This window comes from Lonchura striata, chromosome 19 (assembly GCF_050655825.1).
Source record: "Lonchura striata isolate lonStrDom1 chromosome 19, ASM5065582v1, whole genome shotgun sequence".
NCBI lineage: Eukaryota > Metazoa > Chordata > Aves > Passeriformes > Estrildidae > Lonchura > Lonchura striata.
Genome location: NC_140721.1, coordinates 463,773 through 487,028, shown reverse-complemented (window position 1 = coordinate 487,028; position 23,256 = coordinate 463,773). Strand labels below are relative to the sequence as shown.

At 45.1% G+C, this 23,256-nt stretch overlaps 4 protein-coding genes across 12 annotated transcripts in view; 3 read left to right on the top strand and 1 right to left on the bottom strand.

Annotated features, from left to right (window-relative positions):
- The first annotated feature begins 525 nt into the window (after positions 1-525).
- On the top strand, positions 526-3,082 carry MED31 (mediator complex subunit 31). The gene is made up of 4 exons (XM_021533089.4): positions 526-562; positions 1,184-1,261; positions 1,869-1,965; positions 2,700-3,082. Exons 1-4 carry the CDS (start codon positions 553-555, stop codon positions 2,890-2,892), a joined length of 378 nt encoding a protein of 125 aa, XP_021388764.1. The 5' UTR covers positions 526-552; the 3' UTR covers positions 2,893-3,082.
- On the top strand, positions 1,869-18,494 carry KIAA0753 (KIAA0753 ortholog). Of its 5 annotated transcripts, XM_085557127.1 has the most exons (17): positions 6,498-6,753; positions 6,824-6,904; positions 7,059-7,190; positions 7,974-8,586; positions 9,078-9,184; positions 9,471-9,533; positions 10,362-10,577; positions 11,653-11,863; positions 12,970-13,169; positions 14,284-14,453; positions 15,191-15,280; positions 15,451-15,538; positions 15,742-15,915; positions 16,955-17,036; positions 17,687-17,807; positions 17,948-18,172; positions 18,275-18,494. In XM_085557127.1, the coding sequence occupies exons 3-17, from the start codon at positions 7,101-7,103 to the stop codon at positions 18,390-18,392; spliced, it is 2,568 nt and encodes an 855-aa protein (XP_085413253.1). In that variant the 5' UTR covers positions 6,498-6,753; positions 6,824-6,904; positions 7,059-7,100; the 3' UTR covers positions 18,393-18,494. The 5 variants fall into 5 exon arrangements, with proteins under 5 accessions (XP_085413254.1, XP_085413253.1, XP_085413256.1 ...); XM_085557128.1 differs by lacking the exons at positions 6,498-6,753; positions 6,824-6,904 and adding an exon at positions 1,869-1,965; XM_085557130.1 differs by having other exon boundaries at positions 6,498-6,904; positions 12,973-13,169.
- On the bottom strand, positions 4,005-6,440 carry TXNDC17 (thioredoxin domain containing 17). The gene is made up of 4 exons (XM_021533090.4): positions 6,278-6,440; positions 5,218-5,299; positions 4,870-4,945; positions 4,005-4,290 (listed from the first exon to the last, which is right to left on the bottom strand). Exons 1-4 carry the CDS (start codon positions 6,417-6,419, stop codon positions 4,222-4,224), a joined length of 369 nt encoding a protein of 122 aa, XP_021388765.1. The 5' UTR covers positions 6,420-6,440; the 3' UTR covers positions 4,005-4,221.
- A 547-nt stretch (positions 18,495-19,041) lies between the features above and the next one.
- The window catches only part of PITPNM3 (PITPNM family member 3), a 55,627-nt gene continuing 51,412 nt past the window's right edge, over positions 19,042-23,256 (top strand). For 3 of the 5 annotated variants that reach the window (XM_085557133.1, XM_085557132.1, XM_085557136.1), the window contains exon 1: positions 19,042-19,615. In XM_085557133.1, coding sequence (XP_085413259.1) covers positions 19,579-19,615 — 37 coding nt within the window. In that variant the 5' untranslated portion in view covers positions 19,042-19,578. Of the gene's footprint in view, positions 19,616-20,172; positions 20,392-23,256 lie in introns of those variants that run through there. The other 2 variants (XM_021533097.3, XM_031506453.3) reach the window with 2 other exon arrangements.

Genomic DNA, 23,256 nt, shown 5'->3' with positions numbered 1-23,256 from the left:
CTGGGACTGACTGGGCCCCGCGGCACACGGACAAAACTCTGCCCGCGTTCATGTTCGGGAAGAGCCGTGGAGCTGGAGTCCCAGGAATGGCACTCTGGACTCGCACTGGGTCCCCTGGCACAAGCAGCGCGGGTGGCACTGGGCCTTTTCCCTCAGGCGGGGAAATTCCGCAGGACCGGTGGCTGCGGCACACAGCGGCGCCGCCGCGCCCCGTCATGGCCCCGCCCCGCCCGCCATTGTCCCGCCCCTCCCGGTCATAGCCCCGCCCCTCCCGCCATTGCCCCGCCCCTCCCAGTCATAGCCCCGCCCCTCCCGCCATTGTCCCGCCCCTCCCGGTCATAGCCCCGCCCCTCCCGGTCATAGCCCCGCCCCGCCCGCCATGGCCCCGCCCCTCCCGCCATTGCCCCGCCCCGACGCGCCACGCCCCCGCCATGGCCCCGCCCCCACCGTTGCTAGGCAACGGCCGCTGCGTTCCCAGCGTGCCTAGCGTTGCATTTCGCCGGGCCGTAGGTAGGGGGCGCGCTCGCCGCTGTCGGGTGTGTGCGCCCGGACATGGACGCAGGTGCGGGAGCGTGCGGAGCCGGGAGCGGGGCCGGGAGCGGAGCCGGGAGCGTGCGGAGCCGGGAGCGGGGCCGGGAGCGTGCAGAGCCGGAGCGGGGCCGGGAGCGGAGCCGGGAGCGTGCGGAGCCGGGAGCGGGGCCGGGAGCGTGCAGAGCCGGAGCGGGGCCGGGAGCGGAGCCGGGAGCGGAGCCGGGAGCGTGCGGAGCCGGGAGCGGGGCCGGGAGCGGAGCCGGGAGCGGGGCCGGGAGCGGGGCCGGGAGCGGAGCCGGGAGCGTGCGGAGCCGGGAGCGGAGCCGGGAGCGGGGCCGGGAGCGGAGCCGGGGAGGAGCCCGGGAGGAGCCCCGTGGGGCCGCTGTCGCCGCCGCTCGGAGCCGGCAGGCCCCCGGAGCGCCGGGCGTGCCGGGCCGGCGCAGGCCGAGCGGGGCGCCGCACGGCTGCCCTCGGAGCCCGCAGCCCAGGGCCTGTCCCGGGCGCGCCCTGGCCGCGCCGGGCCCGCGCACCGCGCCGTTCGCTGCCGCCGGCCGTGGCCCTCACCCGCCCCAGCCCGCTTTGGTCCCGGTACAGACTGCGAATGCTTTCAGTCTGTGTGGGTCCAATTCTTACTGGTTTTGTCTTGAATCAGATGATACAGGAAATCGACTTCGATTCCAGTTGGAGCTGGAGTTTGTTCAATGTCTGGCAAATCCAAATTACCTCAACTGTGAGTACTTAAAGTAAATACCACAACCTGGATGAGTTAATATAGTGCAATGCTGTTTATTGTTACCGGTAATGTTGAATATGGAGAGAGGGCTAAACAAAGAAAAGGGTTTTCACAGCATGAAACTAACCTGTAAATTATTTGTTTAACAGGTGGATTTTTTTTTTAAATGCAAAGTCTTTTGTTAGTTGGAATGCAAGAAAAAAAAAAAAGGCATTTATTTGATGGAGGAAGAAAATAACAAGTTCCAGTCTGTTATTAAAAAGTAATGTCAAGTTAACAGCATTCCTTTATCTGAAAACAGAATTTTACTAATGTGAATAGTTTTAGGTACTGTGCATAACTCTGTTAATTTTGATGCTACTGTCAAAGTTTTCTTGTTTCAAAAAGCTGTTCCATTCAATGAAAGATACAAACTATAAGGGAGATGAGGCCAATCTATTATTTTCTTGACATAAAAATCTTATTTTGCCCTGTGGTTTTTTAATTTGCCAAATATAAATTATTGAAATTTGATTGTAATGAGAAAGCTTTGACTTTGTGATTTTTTTTCAAGTAGGCTGATATTTTGCACCCATCTGTAACTGTCAATTCCTTGTCATTTCAGTTCTTGCACAAAGAGGCTACTTCAAAGATAAAGCGTTTGTAAATTATCTTAAATATTTACTTTATTGGAAAGAACCTGAATATGCAAAATACCTGAAGTAAGTACTAAATTCCCTTAAGTTTCTGCATTTTAATGGTTTGCCATTGACCTCATTTTGAACACTGTACAGCAGCATGATAGGATTTCATTTCTGCCTGTAGCATTACTTTTGTCCTTCCTGCAACATAGATTATGCATATGGTTATATGCAATGTAGATTCCCCTGTTTCCAATAGTCCACATGTAGCAGCAATAGGCAAAATTATAAAAATTTCATGAGTTTTGCATAGAATCTTCCTTTAAAGCCTTAATCTGCACTTTCGATTGGTTTAAAATCAAACTATTGAACATTAGGGCAAAAAAGCAGTAAGTGCATTTTAAGATCAATTGTGCATTATTGATGCTTGCATGAGACAAAAGATGATTTTTGTGTTTTTGCAAGTGTGCTAATGCCTTCTGTTTTTGGGAAAATGGTTTTGGTCATCTTTAATTGGGCTCTGGAAAGAGGCCTTGTAAAGCCTGTTGGATGGATGGATAGATTTGGTCTATCAAACCAAGCCATTGGGGAAGCTACTGTAAGTAAGCAGGAATGTGCATTTATTACTGGGATTGGTTGTCTTGTTTCCTGGCCTGATGCTGCAGTTACCAAGTCACAGTGTTCATGCTGAAGTCGTTTCACACTTGGGTAAAGCACATATGAGTCAAAACTAACGACCCACAGAAGTACTGGAGACTCTAGATTTAGTGTCCCTTGTAAAAACCTGTATTGAAGTGTGGTTATTTTTAACCCAGGTATCCTCAATGTCTGCATATGCTAGAGCTGCTTCAGTATGAACATTTCCGCAAAGAGCTGGTCAATGCTCAGTGTGCCAAATTTATTGATGAGCAACAGATCCTCCACTGGCAGCACTATTCCCGGAAAAGGATGCGCCTCCAGCAGGCACTGGCTGAGCAGCAGCAACAAAACAACACCTCTGTAAAATGAAAAGCACACAGAGTAGTGATGATAAGGTGTACTTTGTGTTAGTGAAGTATTTACAGGAGGTGAATGAACCCTTGTGCAAGTTTGGCTCTGGCTCTGTGCCTTTTATTTGAATTTATCAAATGACTAGGGTTGTTTTTGTTTCATCAACTCCTTTAAAAACTAATAAACACCTGCAATTTATTTTACAGCATGGACAATTTTGTAAGAGCTTTACTACAATAGTTATTGATTCCTCTTGATTTTGAAAACAAAATCTAGATTTGTCACTTACCAACTCTCTACAAAGAAGTGTAGCTCTAAAGGCTGTTCCTAGGAAACCTTTTCCCTGGAGAATAATGATGTATCTTAAGAGAACTCCCTGCTACTTACAGCTCTGGGACAAGCAAAGGTGAAGTGATGATAGACAAAGTCAAAACTGTGCAGTTTTTCCTTGAAACCAAGCTGAGCTATTACATGTCACTTCTGTTACCCTGGCAGTCATTGTTGATGGAAGTTTGTTTTCCTTACAGCACATTGTACGGATAGAAATCAGGAGTGAGGTCTGGGGAGTGGAGCAGAGATAAATGCTGATAAATTCTGCAGGATAGAGAAGGAAACAAGCTGTAGCTGTCTCTGTTCTATTAAACTCAGCTTCCTTGCATCTTGGCCTCTGCCTGTAAAGCAGTGGCTGCTCTGAAGTCTCTTTACACTCCATGTAACAAGAACAGGGTCTGTGGGGAAACGTGCCATTGCTTGGAGTGTTGGAGAAGCACTTGCCATTTATTCCTGTATAGATTTTTATTCTAAGAACATAGCTCTTGGCAGCTGCCAAGGTTTTAATTTTCATATTTTTAGACTGTATTTCTGGTGCATTCATGTTGTGTCCTTGTAGGAGCAGGTACTGCAGCTGTCAGCCACCACATTATCACACTTGCACTGAACAGATAAGCTATTAAACATCTTTGGCATTGAAAATTTATCTTAACAGTTTCAGTAATTATGTGGTAAGGCTTAGGAAGGAGGTCTTTATGTTTCTCCCCTTCCTCCTTACTCACTGTAACTTTGCAGTTACACTTCAGTAAGTGCAGGCTAATCTGAGTTTCTAACATGAGCTCAGCTCCTTCGAAAAGAGGTTGTTCACAAACTCAAGTTTATTTGGACATGAAAGGAAAAATACAGTTTTTCTAGTAAGATTTTAGTGTAACGTTTGGATCCAGAATTTCAGGACATTTATCTTGACTAGTCTAAAATAATTAATCATTGGAGTTTTAACAAAGGTCATTGATTTCTTGAAAGGACAGTGCAGTAATTGAGACTACTATCTTCATCAATGATTGACGAGTGAGGGCTTTAGTCTTCGGTAAACAACATACGCACAAGCTCTGCTTTAAAACATTCTTCTTCAACCAGCTTCTGAGGCTGAAAGAAAAGTTCATCATTGAAAAGCTAGCTGAGAGCCATTTGTACATAGTAACATTAACTACATCCATCAAGGTTGTCCTGGGGAGTGAGGTAGTGGGGGTGGAACAAGAAAGGTAACTATAACTGAAACATTCCTGAGGGTTTTCTGGCCTTGGAAGAGGCGTTTCTAAGAAAGTAACTGTTAATTTAACTGACATGTACAAGTTACAACTTGAGCTGCTGAGTCTCACTCCCGTAGTTCAGTGCTTGGATTTTTCAAAAGGAGCTGAGGAGCTGCGAATCGGGAACAGTAACAACATGTAGCTAAGTTTCTCAACCCCTCAAGCACTAAGAGCCAAATGCACGTGTTCCCTTCACTGCAAGTTTATTACAGACATTACACAACAAGCAGAATGGTTCTTTCTTGAGGAACTGTTTGAGTGAGGAACAGGGACCAGAGGAGCTGTTTAGAATGTTATGGTCTCCTTACACAAGAGAGGGTTCTCAGAGAATACAAGTGACTAATTCATTTACAGCCCTAAATTCCTGCCAGGTCCCCATCTCAGTGCTTGTAGATCCGGAACATAAATCACTTACTGTTCCATACTTAAGTAGTGTAGGCACTCCTGTTAGTTTCAGATTCATCCTGAATTCATTGTTGGGATCCTTCCAGCTGTTCAGAAAGAAGGTGTTAAGCACAGCTTGTGGAGGGGCATTTTGAAATTAAAATAGCTTCAAAATTATTCAAAGGCTTTTTCCTCACACCTTCCCGATACCCTTCTCAAAACAAGCATGCAGGTAGGATATGTTAGCGATAGTGAAGACCTCAACAAATTATTGATTCTTTAAAGAAAAGGACAGCATAGCCAGTTTTTTCAACACATTAACCATCAGTCCACCAAGAAAACAAAGTCATCACATTTCTCAGCATTCAAAGGTACTTACTAGGCTCTATCTCCTACTAAACAGTAGATGAAAACTGATTCATCAGGCAAGTTATGAAGTTCCTTCCTCACAATTGGCTCAGCTACAAAATAATTCAAAAAAATCTGTTAGTACTAAGTACTCGTGCTACCGAATCACATGGATTTACTTGGACCAGCAAGGCTGCTAATTAATGTTCTGTCTGCTTTAGTTAGAGATCTATATTTTGTTGCACCTGGCTATACACAAGTTTTTCAGAGTTTATTACATGCTTGAACGCTGACTGGACTTGTGTTGGAGTAAAGGCCAATTTCTTCTCTAAGAGGAAGAGAAACACTCGTTCTGTCGTGTCCTGGGTGTGGCAGCCCGGCACAGTGCCCTGCCGCAGGGTGATGGTTCCATAACGCACCTTCATACGTGCTCACAGACGTGCGGCCCGGCAGCTCAGTGCGCTATTACTGAGAAGGGAATGCGAACGCTGCCGCCGGACAGCGTCGGGGAGGGCACACGTGCAGCACAGGAGAAACTGACCGCAGGACTCACGGCTCTTAGTCTGCTGGGCCGAACGAGCCTTCGCCAACAGCCCGTGCCGTGCCGTGCCTGTGCCGTGCCTGTGCTGTGCTGTGCCCGTGCTGTGCCCGAGCAGTGCCTGTGCCGTGCCCGTGCCGTGCCGTGCCCGAGCCCGTGCCGTGCCTGTGCTGTGCTGTGCCCATGCAGTGCCCGTGCTGTGCCCGAGCAGTGCCCGTGCCGTGCCCGTGCCGTGCCGTGCCCGAGCCCGTGCCGTGCCTGTGCTGTGCCCATGCAGTGCCCGTGCTGTGCCCGAGCAGTGCCCGTGCCGTGCCCGTGCCGTGCCGTGCCCGAGCCCGTGCCGCTCGATGTGGGCAGCGAAACGGGCAGTGCGGCAGCTGCGGGTCACAGCCCGCTCAGGCCGTCGGGTTCAGCAGGGGAAAGGGCGCCGGGAGCCTGGGACCGGCGCCGCTGTGCCTACCCGGCACTTCCCGGAAAGGCACCCGGGGCCTCCGGCTTTCTCAGCACCGACACGGCCCGTGCCGCAGACAGGGCGCTCCCCCCACGGCCTCACCCGTCACGCAGTCGGGACACCAGCTCCTGCCCTCGGCGTCCTTATCGCCGCAGAAGAGCGCGAAGATGGGCCGGCCGCGGTAGCTCTGCGCCGCCCGCACGAACTCGGGGTACCCGCGGACCTGCGCCTCCTCCCAGCCCATGGCGGCGGCTCCGCCCGGCCCGGCCCGCGCGGCCGCCGTAGCTCCCGCGCTCCCGGCGGCCCCTGCGGCGGCGGGCCCGGGGCGAGGGTGGCGGGAGCGGCCGCGGCCGCGCGTCCTGCCGCGCTCCGGCCTCCGTTCCTCCGGCCCTCAGCCCTCCGTTCCTCCGGCCCTCAGCCCTCCGTTCCTCCGGCCCTCAGCCCTCCGTTCCTCCGGCCCTCAGCCCTCCGTTCCTCCGGCCGTCAGCCCTCCGTTCCTCCGGCCCTCAGCCCTCCGTTCCTCCGGCCGTCAGCCCTCCGTTCCTCCGGCCCTCAGCCCTCCGTTCCTCCGGCCGTCAGCCCTCCGTTCCTCCGGCCCTCAGCCCTCCGTTCCTCCGGCCTTCAGCCCTCCGTTCCTCCGGCCCTCAGGCCCTCCCTTGCGGCAGCGCCCGGGGCCCGCCGGTGCCAGTGCCGGTGCCGGCGCCGCTCGGGACGCCCCGCGGGCCCGAGGTGGGAGCAGCCGCGGGCCCTGGGAGGTTGCAGAGAGGCCGCCCCAATCTTGTGTCTGCAGCTCCTCGGGCTGGTTCTCCCTTTGTTACTCACATTAGACCCGGGATGGCTTTTGTGAGTCTGAAGTAACGGTTTATTGTTCTCGCATGTACAGCAAGCAAGGGGTAATAGCGGGATTTGCTTTCGAGCCGATGCGATGGTACGAAGCAAGACAGCGGTGTCTGATGATGTGTTTGCATTCACCACCCAGCGATACAGGAATGAAGCTAAAGCTTTACAGACACAGGTACCATTTGCCGTCTGTAGCGATACTGAATTGGTTTTCTTTGTGATTGTAACAGAAAGATGATTCTGACCCACTTCATGAGACAGCCCAGCAGGGAGTGCCGTACTAGCTTTCCTCGTGCTGCCACATGTAATCTTGACACTGTCCTTTAGTAAGCCTAGAGATCACAAACTGTGTTTGTAATTATTCTTAATTGTCTGTTGTGGTTCAATCCCAGTAGACAGTGAGCATATGGCCACTTGCTCACCCTTTCCCAGTTGGGATGGGGAAGAGAACTGGAAGGTGAAAAGTTATGGGTTGTGATAAAGGCAGGTTAACAAGGAAAGCCAATGCTTTCCTGCTTGTGTGCACAAAACAAAATAAGGAATTCATTCTCTACATCCCATCAGCAGGCAGAAATAAAGCCATTTCCATGACTTCAGCACATATAACAGTGACTGAGGAAGACAGACCCCATCACCAGTCTCCCCTTTCTCCTTCCCTGCAGCTTTCACTGCTGAACATCTTGCCACAGGGTGTGAAATATGCCTTTTGTCACTTGGGGTCAGGCATCCAGTTGTTTCCTCTCTAGCTTCTTGCCCACCCCTAGGCTACACAATGGTGAGCAGGTGAGGAGCAGAAAAAGCCTTGAACTCTGTGAGCACTGCTTAGCAAGAATGAAAACATTGGTGTGCTGTTAGCGCTGTGTTCATCATAAATCCAAAACAGTGCCATCATGGCAGAGATGTATCATCTGTGTGTAGCATTCTGTATAACATCAGGGTTTTTTTACACTTTGAACAGCTCCAGTTTAATAGAAATGTTCCTGCAGTTCCAGAGAACTTGGCTCTCAGATTCTCTCGCCCCCCTCCAATTGTAATAGAAAAACTGAAGGCATCCAGTGATCAGAGAAATCTCGTTGGAAGTGAGGACCTCAGCCTGAGAAGCTCTGGGATGTTCTCAGTGGTATCTGAAGAGAGACTTAAATTGGCTGTTCAGCTGGCCAAAAGGGACATCAAACAAAGACGTCTTAAAGAGCAAGTAAAACAGCAGGTATTTGGAGATGTCTTCAGTACACCATTGCAGACCCAGAAATCACAACTGCAGAAGACTGAAGTATTTGCAAGTCGAGACAATAAAAATACCCTGAAGTCTCAGACTCACTTGACATGTCAGCAGAGGCTCGATCAGCCTTCCCGAGGGGAGTCTGCCAGCTCTGACACGAACCTTTATCTCTGCGTAGTTAAGGAAGGAAAGCCAGTACCAGCTGTTTTGGACTCTCCTTCCACCCGTGACACAGGACCAGACCCCAAGCCAAATTTAAATAAAAGAGAACATCAAAATATGCAGGAAGTCCAGCGTCTGCAAAAAGAATTGAGGAGCTATGTCCAGAAAATTGAAGATATTATTAAAAAAGGTGTAAGACTGAACAGTAATTATGTAATATAAATGTACACTAGTTTGTTGATATTTCCCCCCCATTTTTTGGTTATATTAGATTCATATTTATGTCTGGACTTTTGAGAACCATTTTTTTTTTTAAAGTAAATAAAATAATAGCTAGCCAGCTTAAGCAGTTGGTTCTTTTGTAATAACTAGCAGGAAGTTTAAACATTTCTAATTTTGACTGCTTTATCTGCAACTTTATAATGAAACTAAGGGGTCATATGATTTTTTAAATAACTAATGAGCTATATTGTATTAGACTCTTTAGTCAAATTCTAAATAGAAACAGGATGTAGAGTTTACAGTAACTAACCTGCATTACTGTTAAAGGAACCCCCACAAATATGTGGTTTGGTTCTGCATGGAAAAGGCTTATTACTAAATTATGTCTATTGTCATGGCTTAATTGGCATTTTCGCAGGTTAAATCAAGATATAAAACTTTATATTCTGTGCTTTTTAGGGAGAGATAGAGAACTTCTAGATCCTGAAAATGAGCAGCGGCTTTGCGCTAGGAGACGGCAGCAAGCTGCCCGGTCAGCTCGGATGCTGTATGTGCTCCAGCAACAGGTAGGAACCATGATTTTAAACCGGGATGCATAGGAGCTTAGTTTGTTGTGATGAATTTGTCAGAAGCTAACTGAAACAAAAGAAATTCCATTGGGTTATCTCTGAAGTTTCATGACATTCCAGTTTAGATCTGAATGGTGTGACTGATTTCCTCATGGCTGGGCAGACAGGTGAGCATCACTGTTGGAAAATCTCAGATGCTACAGTGAAGATGTGTTGTTCATTTATAGACATGGAACTAATTATGTCTGTCTTGCTCCTCTCTGTCTCCTTTCTTGATAAACAGGTAAAAGAAATTCAGAATGATTTAGAGAAACTGAGTCCTCATACAATCAAACACACTAAAAAGGTAAGATGTAATTATCCTTCAGGCTGTGAGTGACTTATTAACAGAGTTTTCTGGATAATTGAGTTAGATTGTCTAGGGTGCAGCTAAGCCCTCTCCAGATGTCCTTTGTATCTTACCTATTTAATCTCATTCTCTGAGAAGTATGGTTCACTTGGTCTGATACTGCCTTTGCTGCTTCTCCTCAGCCTCATCTGCAGTAAATCAGAGGAAGGTGGTTGGTCTTCTGTGTTTACGTGGCTTCTAATTCCTTCTTCACTCCAATTTCTTTTTGCAAGGAAGTAACAATGTGTTCTACTCTTGCCTGCTTTTTTTAGACTTCTGGTTGATGACACTCAATCTTACCAGCCTTCTTTCTGATTTTCTTCTCTGCCCAGCACCTTTCAGGGGGATGGCTGAGATCATGCCTACAGTCCAGCCAGTGTTGCCCTTTTGATCTCTTGTGCTTCTTTGATCACCTGCATTTTCTTCTGTAACAAAATGAGGATTGAGAATATTCTGTTTGTGCAATTGTTGCACATTAGACTCCAGCCAACTGTAGATGGTTAGAGTTCTGTATTGGCACAGGTAGTAGAAAACATCATGACCTGTTATACGCAGGCTGTTTTACCTGAAGCCATCATGACATTGATAGGAGTACTCTTGTGAGGAATCTTGAGTAAATTATTTCAATGCCTGTTTTGTTTTGTCTCACAAATGGATTAATATAAATTAAAATTATTCCAAGCCTGAGTGCTTCTGCATAACATTTCAGCAACAATTCTTCCAGTAGTATAAGTATCCATAGAAACTATAGGTATTAAAGCATTTGTTTATTTTTCATTTTTCCAGTCTCGAGCAGTATCCAGGCTGGCAGCAGCACACAGAGGAGCTGTACGAACCTTGCAGGCATTTGCCAATCAGTTTACAGATCAAACAGATGAGCAGATTCCTGCCCATTACAAGGAACTGGGCAATCTCATTCGTCAACTGTCTCTCTGCTCCGCCAAACTAGAAGGGGATTCTTCCATTTCTGAAGCTATCATAGACATTTTGCTGCAAGTTGAGGTAGGAAAAAACATTTGTTTTTGCTAAGGCAGGAAAGAGGTAGTGAAATATGAGATTGTGTTAATGAAATGGCAGAATATATTACTGGGATTGTTTTTATTTTTTATAGGCCATACTTTTTAATGTAAAAATATACTTCTAATGTTCCTTAGTAATGGTGGTCTAAAAGAGATGTGCATACTAAACACAGAAGCTACCTACTGCTGGTCTTGTTGATGCTGTTCCTAGCTTTTTGGCTGTCCTGGTAGAATGAGGACTCATAGTGATAGTTGTAACAAAGCATCAGTTTCTAATTCATTAGTCATTTTCAGGACAGAGATAATTAATTTTATACATAGGTGTGCATTAAGTGTTTTATTACTCTGGATGCATGCTTCAGTCATCCGCATCAGTGGTGAGCACCTGAGCATCTCATACAGTGATGCATGCGGAGTTGTCCAGGCAGAAGATAAAGTTGTGGGTACAAGAGTTACTTGTCTCTGTGTCCTTCAAATATCTTTTTTACTGATATCTGATGACTTATACATGTCATTGGTATAATAGAAAAGTTCTGATTCATGTTGCCTGCTGCACAAATAAAAAAAAAAAAAGCAATACTTGCCTTAAAATACTGTTAAAACTGTAAGAGCTATGTTTTTAATTGTAGTGTTATGACCTGCTTATGAGAACAGTAAGAGTACTAACTGCCTGGGAACAGAAAAGGAGGTAGTTAAGTTTGAACATAGCATTGGAATAAGTATTTGTGTTACCATAGCCATGGGACTGTGAAGTTTTTGTTGGTCTGTAGCCCTTGTGTTCAATTCTTTTTGAGCATTCTGTAAGCAAATGGTTTGCAGCAGTCAGTTGTAAATACAAAAAGTGTAAGCCTTTTCAGCAAGATTGAAGTTAATAATGTGAAAAAGCTTCTACATGAACAAGCTATCAGTCTGAAAAAACCTGAAAGTTATCTTTTAAAAAAAAACACCAAAACAAAACCAGACCAAAAAAGCTCCAACTGCTTAGAATGTCTTGAATTTGCTTTTCATTACATGAGATTTACTGAGAGAATAATTAAAACTCTAAATATTTGGTGCAGGATCTGAATTCACTGTTGGAAAACCAGCAAGCACCAAAAACAGTGAAGAAATGCATTTCAGCTTCTCAGGCCAAATCTCCAGGGAACACTGAGCCATTTCCAGAGAGAAAGCACTTTCTATCTCCAAAAGGAGAAAACAAACCTCTCACCTTAAAGGGACAGCATGGACAAGAGTCTAAAAAACCTCCATGTGCCAGGAGTCTTTTGACTGGTTTGTATTTTGAATAATTAAATACATTTTTATCACTTAACTTGCCATCTGCAGTTCAATTTTTTATTATGGTATTGCTGATCAGGAGTTGCTTAAACGTTAGCAAATCAGTCTAACAAAAACCAGGCTTTGCTTGTTTAACTGTTCATACTGAAAAATTATTCTGTGTCTTTGGCTCAGAATTCCCTTGGTTGGTATAATATTTCTACTTCTGGGAGCAGTAGCTGTTTTATCCTGGCTAGTTCATTACTGTTAATATCTTTTGCACAACAGTCACACTTTTTACCTAGAGACACATGAACTGATGGTTAAGATGAAGACTTGGGGGTTTTCACCACTACCTTGCAGTGTAACTGTTTGGAATTGGCTTTCTTTATTGTTCTTTTGCTTTGGATATGAAAGGAGAGGAGCTTTATTCTTTCTCAAGGTGTTGTGAGGTATAAATATAACTATACTTGAAGTGTTTTGGAACCTCATGAAAGCCACTGTAAGTTCTTACATTATTATATAAACTATATGAACTGTTTTTCTTCTTTGTGGTGACTTTCTCTCTCAGGCTGGTTTGAACTATAATAATAAGTATTCCCTACTACTCCCAGGTAGCAAGAATTCCATGTGCTGAATTCTGGCAGTCCAGGGAGACAGTATATAAACATCTAATGGTTTCCATGTGTCTTGCTGCCTAAAAGAGGGTGCTTTTTTATCACTGCCTAGACCTCATATAGCAATTACTCCCAAAAGGCTTTCCCATGACTTGCATATATATGTATATTTTCAAATATCTCTGTACATATAAATATGTATATACACACAAATACTAACCTTCCTGTTCATCAAAACAATGTAAGAAAGACAATTTCTTTAATACTTGTCAGGAAATACAAGGCTAGAATTTTTCGTTTTCTCTTTGATTTTTTAAAAAATTATGGTATAGCTTAGAAGTTCATGATAAGGTATACCTTAAGGTATACCCTAAGGTATACCTAAGCATAACAGAGGTATCAAATGTAGAAAAAAAGACAATTCTTGCCCCTTTCAGCTTACACTTAACAGTTCATATGTTATTTTTAGTATAGATAAACACTGACATGTTGCAAATATTTCAGCAGTTCAACAGGCAAACAGCTGTGCTCATATATTACACAATAAATACCAAGAAGAAAGTGGCGCACCTACTTCAGAGAGAAGTGCTACTTTGCAAGGAAGTACAGATGTACTGGTGAGAACTAGAGCTGTAAAAAAAGAGTCTGTCCTTGAAAGTGGTGCTTTGAAGAAGAAAGTTGTGTTATTGCCTTCAAAATCACAGGTATGGAAGTGATAAATAATTTATGCAGTCTTCTACCTGTTTTCTGGGATTTGTTGTATAATATAGGACACTGTGAAAGCTTCACACTTCTTCACAATATTGCTATTCTGAGCTAAGAGACATAGAGGGATAAACTATGTCATCTGCCTGATATTTCTAGTGGTTATGGCTATTTTAGCAAACATTTTTCAAAAACAGTGTTTACTGTTCCTTGGAAATACACTCTACAACTGGAAACAACAGAATTGGTAAGGGAAATGCTCACTGAATCTAGTTTCATCTTTGAAATTAAGGTGTTTTTATAAATTTGAAATTAAAGCTGTGGTATCTTCCTCCTATGGTCATCCTCTATCACAAAAAAATGCACTCAGCAGTAATGTTCTAATATTAGTAGGAGTATATAAGTTACTCAGGCTTACTTAATTGATAACAGAAATGATAAAATTTTTCTATACAAGTTCTAGTTTCTGCTAAGTCCTTGCAACCAGAAAGAAGTTCCATAGTGGAAAGAAGACAGTTCTTAAAAGACTTGGGCTATATTTTGCTAAGGAATGTATTTTTCTTTTATTCATTCCTCAGAGTTTCACTTTTAACTAGGAAAATCAAATCTGAAACAGTAACATTGATATATGCTTATGTAACTTTTACTGCTTCCTATCCCTGTGGATCAGTGAGGATCATGGGCAGGAAGGCTAAGCATTACAATAATTCATGTAGAGGGGATGAGCCTAAGTGACTTTGTAACAGATATGAATATGTGAATATTACAGTTTTCTAGCTGAATACAATGTTACCTTGGAAATCTTCTATTTGGATTTATAAATAGTTAACATAGAGTCTAATTCGGAAAAATCAAAAGTAAGTTTTTCCCTATGAAGAGAAATACTGGAAAAGTTGGAACTGTTTGCAAAAATAATAGTTGCAGGATTAAGCATATGTTCTATTCAGGCACAGCTATACTTCCTTTTAAAGCACTTGTAAATCCTTCACGTACATCAACTGCAGCAAAGCCAGCTGGCAAGATTTCAAGATAAAGTCTGAAACAGAATGCCAAATACTTTAAAAATTCAGCGACTGGAATATGTGTTTGTAATGTGATCATGTTAATTTTAAGGGAATGCTGAAATCTTTAAAATTGAGACGTGCACACCCTCCAGGAAAGCATGCTCGATTTCAAGAGCCAACTATAGCTTTCCAACTAAAAGAGAACAAACGACCTGCTAAGGAGAGCAAAATGTCTTGCCTGCCTTCAAAGCCTCCACCTCGGTCTCTTTCACCTAAGCGGTATGTTTGCAGTTTCTGGCACCCACCTTCTCCCCGCTTCCCCGTGGAAATGCTTCTGGATCTGTGCTAGTGACTACGATAGAGTTGGCCAGGCTTCAGTTCAGTGGCACAGCACAGCTTGCTGTCCATAGGTCCTCTCCTTTCCCACTTGGCCCAAAGCAGTTTCATTTTCTAAAGCCTAGGAAGAGCCAGGGATTTAGTCTTTTGTCTGAATTGCTGCGTGGGAGTCAGGGGCAAATTGTGCAAGGCGGGACAGTGAGAAAACACAGGAGGAGGAGTCGGTATTCCCATCACTGCATTAAGAAGGTAAATATTGTCTCCCTCTCCCAGGCAATAATAAAGTGCAGATTTGTTTACTCTAAACTCTATTCAACATACTGTTAGACGGGGGTCTTCAAATTTACATTGGTTTGGGGCTGGTGTTTGTGACATTTGAAGCAGGATATCCAGGTACTGGATCTGTACTAGGTAGTGTGCATGGTAAGATGAGGAGCTCATTTCTCTGGACAGTATTTGTGGATAAGCATCTAGTTCCTGTTTGCCAACAGCAGAAACATGATTAAGATCCCTCATTCTCAACAGAATTTTCTGGATGATATGTTTTTAAAGTCTATTAATTTTCTCTCCAAAATTTCTTGTAACTCTTCCAAACTAATACTGGAAATCACACTATTTAATTCTTCAGTTGTTAGAATGTACATTTTGTAACTCTTTATGCTCCTGTGCTATTTTCGAAGACTAGCAAGGCTTGAAGCAAAAAATTCAAGAGGAGTGAAGGTTCTAACTGACCTTTGCGGGGGAGAAATGGAAAAAATACAGAAGTTAAGGTAATGACTTTCTTTGAAAAATCTCATAAAAGGTGTCAGATCTGATATGAGCTTCTCCCCACTCCCAACAGTGGGAGTAAATATAAAAATACATTTATGTAGTTTGGTGTTTTAAATTATTGTTGGCATATGAGGTTTGAGAATGGCGTTGTCATTTGTTCTTTATGCAGGTCACAAACTGTTTCTCCAGCCCAGTATGCGGACAAAGCTGAGAAGGAGATACGGGAGTGGTCAGAGCCTCCATTAGACAGGACACAGGTAGTACAGACAAGCTCATGCCACTGCGTGAATGATGCCTTGAGAGCTGTCAAACATTTGTTAAGGGGCAACAAACAGTTTACTTTCATTTTAATGCAAGTCACTTTTGTTTTGGTTTGGGTTTTTTTCTTTCTTTCTTGTATTGGGTTTATGTATTTTTGTTTTCCGTAACATTTGTTTTTGGGATTTGTTTTTTTAAGTAGCAGGTTGCAACAAATGCAGATATTCTGAGTGAAAAGCTATTGGATGATCTTTTGGAAGATACTGCTCAGGAACTGTGGAGCATGGATCAGCATGAGAGACTCCAGGCTGAGGCCCTACCTGTGGCTGACACTCATAGCCTGGAGTCAATGTTGCAAAGAATGGAAGAAATTGAAGTAAGATTTTCTGTCTTGGTTAGTCTCATTCGTGTCAATTTCTTATTTACTGTCCATAAATTATAATATCTGTAAGTATCTACATTCTAAAATGAAGCAAGGTGTGACTGGATCAGTGTCTGAGATCAAAGACCTGGATGGAGTTTGTGCTTCCAGAAGACATAGTGTAAAAACAGAAGCAGAGTGTTTGATAAATCTGTTGCTGTAAAGTTGGCAGATCTGAATTTGCATTCCATGTCAAGACTTTGTGGCTTAAATCTTTGTGCATGAATGGGAGAATCAGTATGTAGATTATGCCGATATTCTAGCAAAATGGAAAGTATTTTAATATTTATTTGAATTTTTCTCTTTTGTGTGCTATAGAATCTCATTATTCTAGTAGCATGACCATCTTGAGGAATTATGCTCTGGCAATCCAAAGTATTTCAAAGGGCAACATGGAGAAATTGGACACATACATAGTTATCTGTTCTTTCTATTCATCTTTCTATATAAATATTCTTAGGGTTATCATTTACTTGACTTGAGCTTTCTCATATATTGCTTTCTTTAAAAGTTTTCTTCAATCAGTTTTTTCATAGTTTTGAGTTCCTTTTTGACCCTTCTGTTCTCTGAAATATATTGTGACTTAGAACTACTCAGTTTAGTGCCATTTACTCCTAGACATCTGTTCATCAGTCGGAAGTGTGAAGTTACAGTGTCCTTGTCCCTGAGGCACTGGAGCACTGGAGGCATTTGGATTCACTGTTGGTGAGGCAGGAGCAGCCTGAAGGCCCTTCAGTTGTTTGGCTAAGAGCTGTTGGGCTGAAGTGGGAGGAGTTCCCATGGGACTAGCAATTACTTTTGTATTTGAGAATGACATTTTGAACAAGAGAAATGTCTGTGTCAATCCCCTATCTCTTCTCTATATTGTGTTACTGGCCAAAATAAGCTTGTTTTGCCAAAGGAGGATCATGACTTGCTTTGCTGTTAGTGATAATCAGTACAGCTGAGCTGCCAGGTACATGGTTGACTGACTGACGTGTGTGTTCTACCACAGATGTACCAGGAGGCTGTCCGCAGGAGAGTCACCCAGATTGTCTACAGTGACTCCCAGTTCTGGGCCCAGGAAGACAAAATGGGTAGCTGTCTTTTTTAATATAACTTGTTTTCCCTGTAGTCTGTAGGTTTAAAATCAGGTGTTTTGACAAAGTAATTGGATTATGTGCGATCAAGTAGTGCCACTAGGACATGTTTTTTACCATAGGTGCTTCTTTCAGAGGACAGTTTCTAAAATGTAGTTCTAAAATCAGTACTTTATCAGCACTCCTTTTCTTTATCCTATGGTTTGATTGAGTAGCACAGTGAAGCTACATTGATTTTCCATTGGATCACATACAACTTCACTGAAACCGTATTGTTTAACACAAGTTGGAAAATTTCTCAGTAAGACTGGTGAAGATTTACCCTAAATCTTTATAGATTCTTTTTCCATATCTTGGATTTACCACTGAATTTGATAGACTGTGCTATCTTTACAGTGGTACTTTCTGTATCTCTGCTAGAAGTACTCACTGGCAGCACAAATGATTTATACTAGAGGTAGTATTTCTAAAACGCTCAGCTTTAATACACTGACCTGTATTTATGTTTTTTCTCATTTTGAATACTTTACTGACCTGGAGGACTTTGCCTTGAAAGAAACAAAAGTCTTTGTGAGGACTTAATCTGCAGTAGATGTAGTTTTTCTCTTTCAAAAAAACAATTTAAAATAGTATTTTCTTCCTTCTAGAACTACAAACGGCATCAACAGCTAAAAAACCTACATCTCCTCATCCAGTTCAGATAACCAAATTAATCAGACACGGAGACCTGGAAACAGACATTTTATTTGAGAAACCTTTTGACAGCACGTAAGTGGAATAGTTGGCCCTATACTAAACTGTGGTGCATAAGATCTATGTGACTTAATTATAGTGTTTTCATTACACTGACTCTTCAAAAAGAGACTTAAAAATTTAGTTCTGTCTTGATGATTATTTTATATTTCCAGTGATATTGATGAAAATAAAGAAGCAGAGGAGAAATTGCTGACTGGAAATGCCATTCTGCAGCCCTTGCCTCTGAATTCTCTACAGAAAGCATATTCTGTCTCTCTCTCTGTGCCAAGCAATGTGCTCCAGAGCATCTTGGATTATAACAGCAGATACAAGCATCATTTAAAGCTTATTTCCCATGAGGTAGTGGGCAGTTTCAATCCATGGCAGATTGCTGAGAGGTATATGAACTATCTTTGTGGTTTGGAAGTGAAAGACTGGAATTTGAAAGCTGACTTTATGAACCTTTTCCTTCTCTTTTTTTTGCCCTCTCTCTCCCTTAGTCTTGCAGAGCAACTGACAGAAGAAGCCCTGTGTGACGTGGCAGCAGAGCTGCAGGATGTTTGTGAGGACTATGCAGAAGCTGTATTCACATCAGAGTTTTTGCAGCCAGTGCAGTGAATTCTTTCCCACCTGTCCCATCAACATCAGCCTCAGCTTGACAGTCTGTGAGATTTTCTGCACTGGATCTCCATTAAAGATTCATCTTAGGTTTTTTATAGAGCCATTATAATAATGTTTTCCTTTTCAGAAAAGACTTCCTTACTTTTATTGGCTAATCACCTTAGCACATGCTACACTGGAGTGAGTTCTTTTGGATATGTAGCAATCCAGTGAAGGATTCTCATGGCACAGCAGAAATACGCAAACACTTGTCACTGGCTGTAATTGCAGGCTTGCTTGGGCTCTTGCCATTGGCTTCAGAATGGAGTTCCTGAGTACCTCTAGTACATAATGCACAGGCAAAAGGAGACCTTCCAATAGAGGCACATGATAGAGATCTTACTTTCTTTTTCTTAAACTAGTATAAAATGTTACATTTTAATCAGCATTTAGTGAGTGATTCAGCCTCACATTCCTTTCTCTTAAGAATCCCATTGAAATCAAGAACAACAAAATAAATGAGCAATTGGCATTTCTGCAACATTAAATTAACTTGTTTCAAGTAATCAAGGTACTAGTTTGGATTATGTCTGGAGTCAGAGCAGTGACTAATAATTACTTACGTAGGAAATGCAAATTCAACTCTTGAGGTAACACAAAGAACATATGACAGTCTCCTTTGTGAATTTCTTTCTCCGTTATAGTTCAATCTGTAACACATTCATTTTTAACCTTCTATGGAAGGTGAACCATAGTTTACTTGGAGCTGGCTCTGGAGGTGGGAACTGCTGGGTGTTCTGGCTGTTCCACTTAAGGCTCAAGCAAAACCACTTAGCTTGCCATGCTTTCAGGGGTATTTGCTGTGGCTCTTGAATGAACTGCTAAACAATGCCCCTAGCAAATCATGTAATTATACCTACCAAGTTGGTGTTGGCACAGAGCCTTAGTAAGTTGCTTTAGGACTTGGTTACATTATGTTTGCTGGGTAGAAAAATTGTAGGATTTTGGGGGCAAAACTTTTGTTAACTGCCCTTTATTTAGAGGTGTTCTGACACATGTAGTAATGTACAATCCCTCCTAAGCTTTCTGCCAGCCTCCTCCCATCGTTTCTACAAGAAGTGCTGTGACTTAAGACATTCCTTAAGATTAATTTCTCCCGGTTATTGGGGGTTCTGGAGAAGTTAGTTTCTCTCCTTTTAGACACATGCTGCTAGTGAGGCTCTTGAAGAGGGACGAACCCTGTAAGTTCCCTAATTCAGCTTTCAGCAGACTTTAAGCCACTTGCCTATGGCTGACTTAAAAGGCAGTTTTGCAGTTGTTCAGCCACTGCACTGACACGGGGCTTGGCAGCACCCGGAGGAATTTTTCTGTCAAAATGCAGAGCAGCCGCTCGCAGGGGCAGTGCCGCAGCAGCAGCGGAGGCGCGGGCCGGCGTAGGGACAGCGCCACGCGGCCCCCGGGTAGCTGAGGGCCGGAGCCGGGCACGGGCCTCATCCCCTCCTGCTCTGCGTGCTTGCAGGTCCGAGGGGTGCCCGGACGGCCAGGGAGCTGCCACCCCTCCCGGGAGGCGTGTCGTGGGGACTGCGGGCCAGGCGAGCTCCGGGCGGGGGGAGCCTTGCCGGCAGCGGCGGGGCGAGAGCAGCCGCCAGGTCCCTGCCGGGGGCGGGGGGCTGCTGCACCCCGCGGCCGCTCTCTCCAGGCCGTTTATGCGCAGCCACGTCCCCGAGCTGGCCCGGCCCGGCCCGGCCCCCGCTCTCGGCGGAGCCGCTCACTGCGCCTTTAGCGACGGCGGCTGCGCCTTCAGCGGCGGGCGGGCGGCTCCGGGCGGCGGCGGCGGCGGCTCCCGGCCGCGGCTCTCAGCGCCCGCGGAAAGGGGGCGGCGGGGGGCCTCTGCCGAAAGCCGATGGGGCGCCGGAGAGCAGGGTGCCGGAGCGCCCAGCGGGCGAGCACCTGACACGGCTGAGGACGGCTGGGCTGCGAGCGGGCAGCCCTGCCATGGCGAAAGCACCGCTCCCAGGTAAGCGCTGAGCCTGCGCGGCGCAGTGGGGCAGTCCCGAGGGAGAGCGAGGCCCCCGGGGCGGGATGGGGCGGCCCCGAGGGGAGCGCGGGGCCCCGGGGCGCGGCGGGGACGAAGCTCCGGCGCCTTCCCCGCCCACCCGCGGCTCCGTGGCTGCCCCGAGTCCGCGTCCTTCGCCGTCGGCCCCGCGGAGCGGTGAACGCCGACTCGTGTGAACGAGGCGCGGGTACATTTGACCTCGTCGTTACCGAGCACGGCCCGCTCTGCCTTCGGCGCCCGTATCTGCCGGTGCCGTGATGAAGGCACGGCCGTGCGGGTCTGCGGGGGCATCGCAGGCGCCCGCGCCCATCGCCGCTGCCCGGCCTCCTCCCGCGCTCCGCCACTGCTGCTCCGGGAAGGTCTCTCCCAGCACCGGGGAATTCCGTGGCTGCCGCCCGGTCGGGCCGGTGCTCGCTGCCGCCCACCCGGGAGGAGCAGACCGCGAGGCAGCAGCCGTGGTCAGAGAACAATACAGGTGTTCAGTTGGGTGGAATTTGACGAAAGCGTGCGGTGTGCCTTGCCCATTCATGAACTCGTGCTTCTTCTGGAGCCTGGGCAATGTGGAGGTTAGAGCTTGGCTGGCTGGGGCTGACCCCAGGGCTTGAGGATGCTCAGCAGCAGCAGCAGCAGCACCCTGATGTCCCGTGCCCGGTGGCAGATGCAGCCTGAAGGAGGTAGCACGTGTTCTGTGGGCACGAAGACAGAACAGACGGGAGGGCAGTTGCTGGTGCAGAGGTGGTTTTCTTCTAGGTTGCGCACAGAACCGACTGCTGTTGCAGGTGAAGGCTTAACTGCTATGACTGAATGGTCATTGTGTGGCCCTTCTGGTGTTTGGTGCCAGGTCTGGACACAGCTTTACAGCAGCATGGCAGTATTGAAGCTAAACCCAAAAGGGTGTTTATTTTGTCACTCCCCCAAAATAAACATGGATTGGTGGCAGCTCAGAGATGTAACACTCAGGAGCATGAGAGCATTAATAATTTCAGAGGATGCAAATATAGGATTGAATTAAGTGTTTCTTTTCCATCTTTGGAAGATGAAGAAATAATCAAATGGGTAAAAAGTCTCGTGGCTTTCTTTTTTTTTTTTTTTTGGTCATTAGCTTGCAGTTCTTTTAAGTTTGGTAGGAAAATAAGAGGGCATTGCATTTGCTTTCTGTGATACATGAATAATGCAGCTTGTATACATACTTTGCGTGTTCAAGTACAATTTTGCACACAGGAATTTTAAAGCATACTACTTGTTTTGGATGTGATGTCACTGAAAAAGTATGGATTTTGAAAGAAGCTTTGTGATGTCAATACTTATTGCAAAGAAAAGTAAGAGACCATTCACAAAAAAGGTCTGGATGAAACTATCTGGTCTAGGCATAGGGAAAATGTGCTGCTTTTATAAATTGAGCTTACTGAGTTTATTAATGTGAGCTGCAATATGCACAAATATTAAAAAGTTGTTTTGCTTGTATGTATCCTACCTTGCAGCTGCTGCCAGTGCTGTAGCCTTACCTCAAACAGAAAGGAAGACCAAAATTGTAGTGAAAATGTGCTGTTTGCTCACTGTTGAATGACAGGTGTGCTTGTGAAGAGTTCTTAGACATGGTCCACACTTGACTCATTTGAGTAGCCACATCTAACCTGGTGAACTCCAGACCCTAAGCACTTGAAGCAGTCCCTGTGCAGAAATGCTTGGGCATTTGCAAGTGTTGATTGTAAAGCCACATAAAGACAATTGCAGATCACCACCTCGCATGTCCCTGTGGCGGTGGTAGGGTATCTGCTTTTCAGCTCTGACTTCATTTTTGACAGAGTGCAGTGACTCAAAAATGACAGAGCCTCCTCAGAAAGCCAGAATCTCTGCACTATGAAAAGAGACTTTCAGATGTGTTGCAGGCAGTCCACCTACAGTCATTGTAGGAAAATACTGGAGAATATTCATATCTTCTCTGGCTTTGGGTAGTCATTTTGGAGGAGGTGATGATACTGCTGAGAGGGAGGGTGAGGTTAATTTTGGCTGTGGGGAAGCTGGCATCTGAAGCATCAATAAACAGCTCTGGGAGATGTACAATGTTTACAGAAGAGTTTGATCTAGGATTTGAAGTCTGAACAGTCATGTTAAACTTCTTTTCTCTCTTCCTCCACCTCACGAGTAATCCTGTAAAGTGCAAGACTGCAAATGTCATGGTACCTTAAAATAGGGGCTTTAAGGCCTGCATGGCTTAGTTTCTTGATTTGTTTCCTGTACTCAATATTCAAATACATGCCCATCCTTACCATCTGCTGCAGAACTGCCAGTTGAGGGATATACAGAGTAGACAACCAGGGATTTCTTGCTGTGAAATTGCTGTGACATGAAAGACACTGAATGAGGAATGGGAGAGGGGAGCTGGTTGGGTTGGCCACTTTTGACCACAGTGGCCATCAGTTAGGTCTTTCACTTCTTGACAAGAGAACCTGCAATTTGTGTGGACTTTTTTTCTGTCTGTAACTATGTCTGGCTTTGTCAGCTGTGTATTTTGACAAGGGAGCTTGAAATCTTGACTTGATCTTCCACTTTTTTTCATCCCCATCCCCTTTTGCATTTTATGTTCTCTCTACCCTCCCTCTTACCTCCCACTGTTATTTTTCTTCCTCTTCTCCTTTAGCTTCACAGTTTTTAGGCCTCCCACTCCATGCCCTTCCTCAGCCCCTTCTGCTAAGCATGTTCCATTTCTGCTTCAGCCGATTTAATTTCAGTTCCAGTCTCTGATGCAGATTCATTTTGTGATTTTGGATGAGTTCTATGTGGCCCTGTTATCAGTGATGGCATATATGGTCCATCTTTTTTGGT

Coding starts and splice junctions, on each gene's coding strand:
- MED31 (XM_021533089.4), top strand. Junction 1,262..1,868: donor AAATCCAAATTACCTCAACT/GTGAGTACTTAA, acceptor TTGTCATTTCAG/TTCTTGCACAAAGAGGCTAC. Junction 1,966..2,699: donor GAATATGCAAAATACCTGAA/GTAAGTACTAAA, acceptor TTTTTAACCCAG/GTATCCTCAATGTCTGCATA.
- TXNDC17 (XM_021533090.4), bottom strand. CDS start 6,419: ATGGGCTGGGAGGAGGCGCAGGTCCGCGGGTACCCCGAGTTCGTGCGG. Junction 5,300..6,277: donor GTGTCCCGACTGCGTGACGG/GTGAGGCCGTGG, acceptor ATTATTTTGTAG/CTGAGCCAATTGTGAGGAAG. Junction 4,291..4,869: donor CACTACTTAAGTATGGAACA/GTAAGTGATTTA, acceptor CTTTTCTTTCAG/CCTCAGAAGCTGGTTGAAGA.
- KIAA0753 (XM_085557128.1), top strand. CDS start 7,101: ATGGTACGAAGCAAGACAGCGGTGTCTGATGATGTGTTTGCATTCACC. Junction 14,454..15,190: donor CGGTCTCTTTCACCTAAGCG/GTATGTTTGCAG, acceptor CTATTTTCGAAG/ACTAGCAAGGCTTGAAGCAA. Junction 17,808..17,947: donor GAGAAACCTTTTGACAGCAC/GTAAGTGGAATA, acceptor TTATATTTCCAG/TGATATTGATGAAAATAAAG.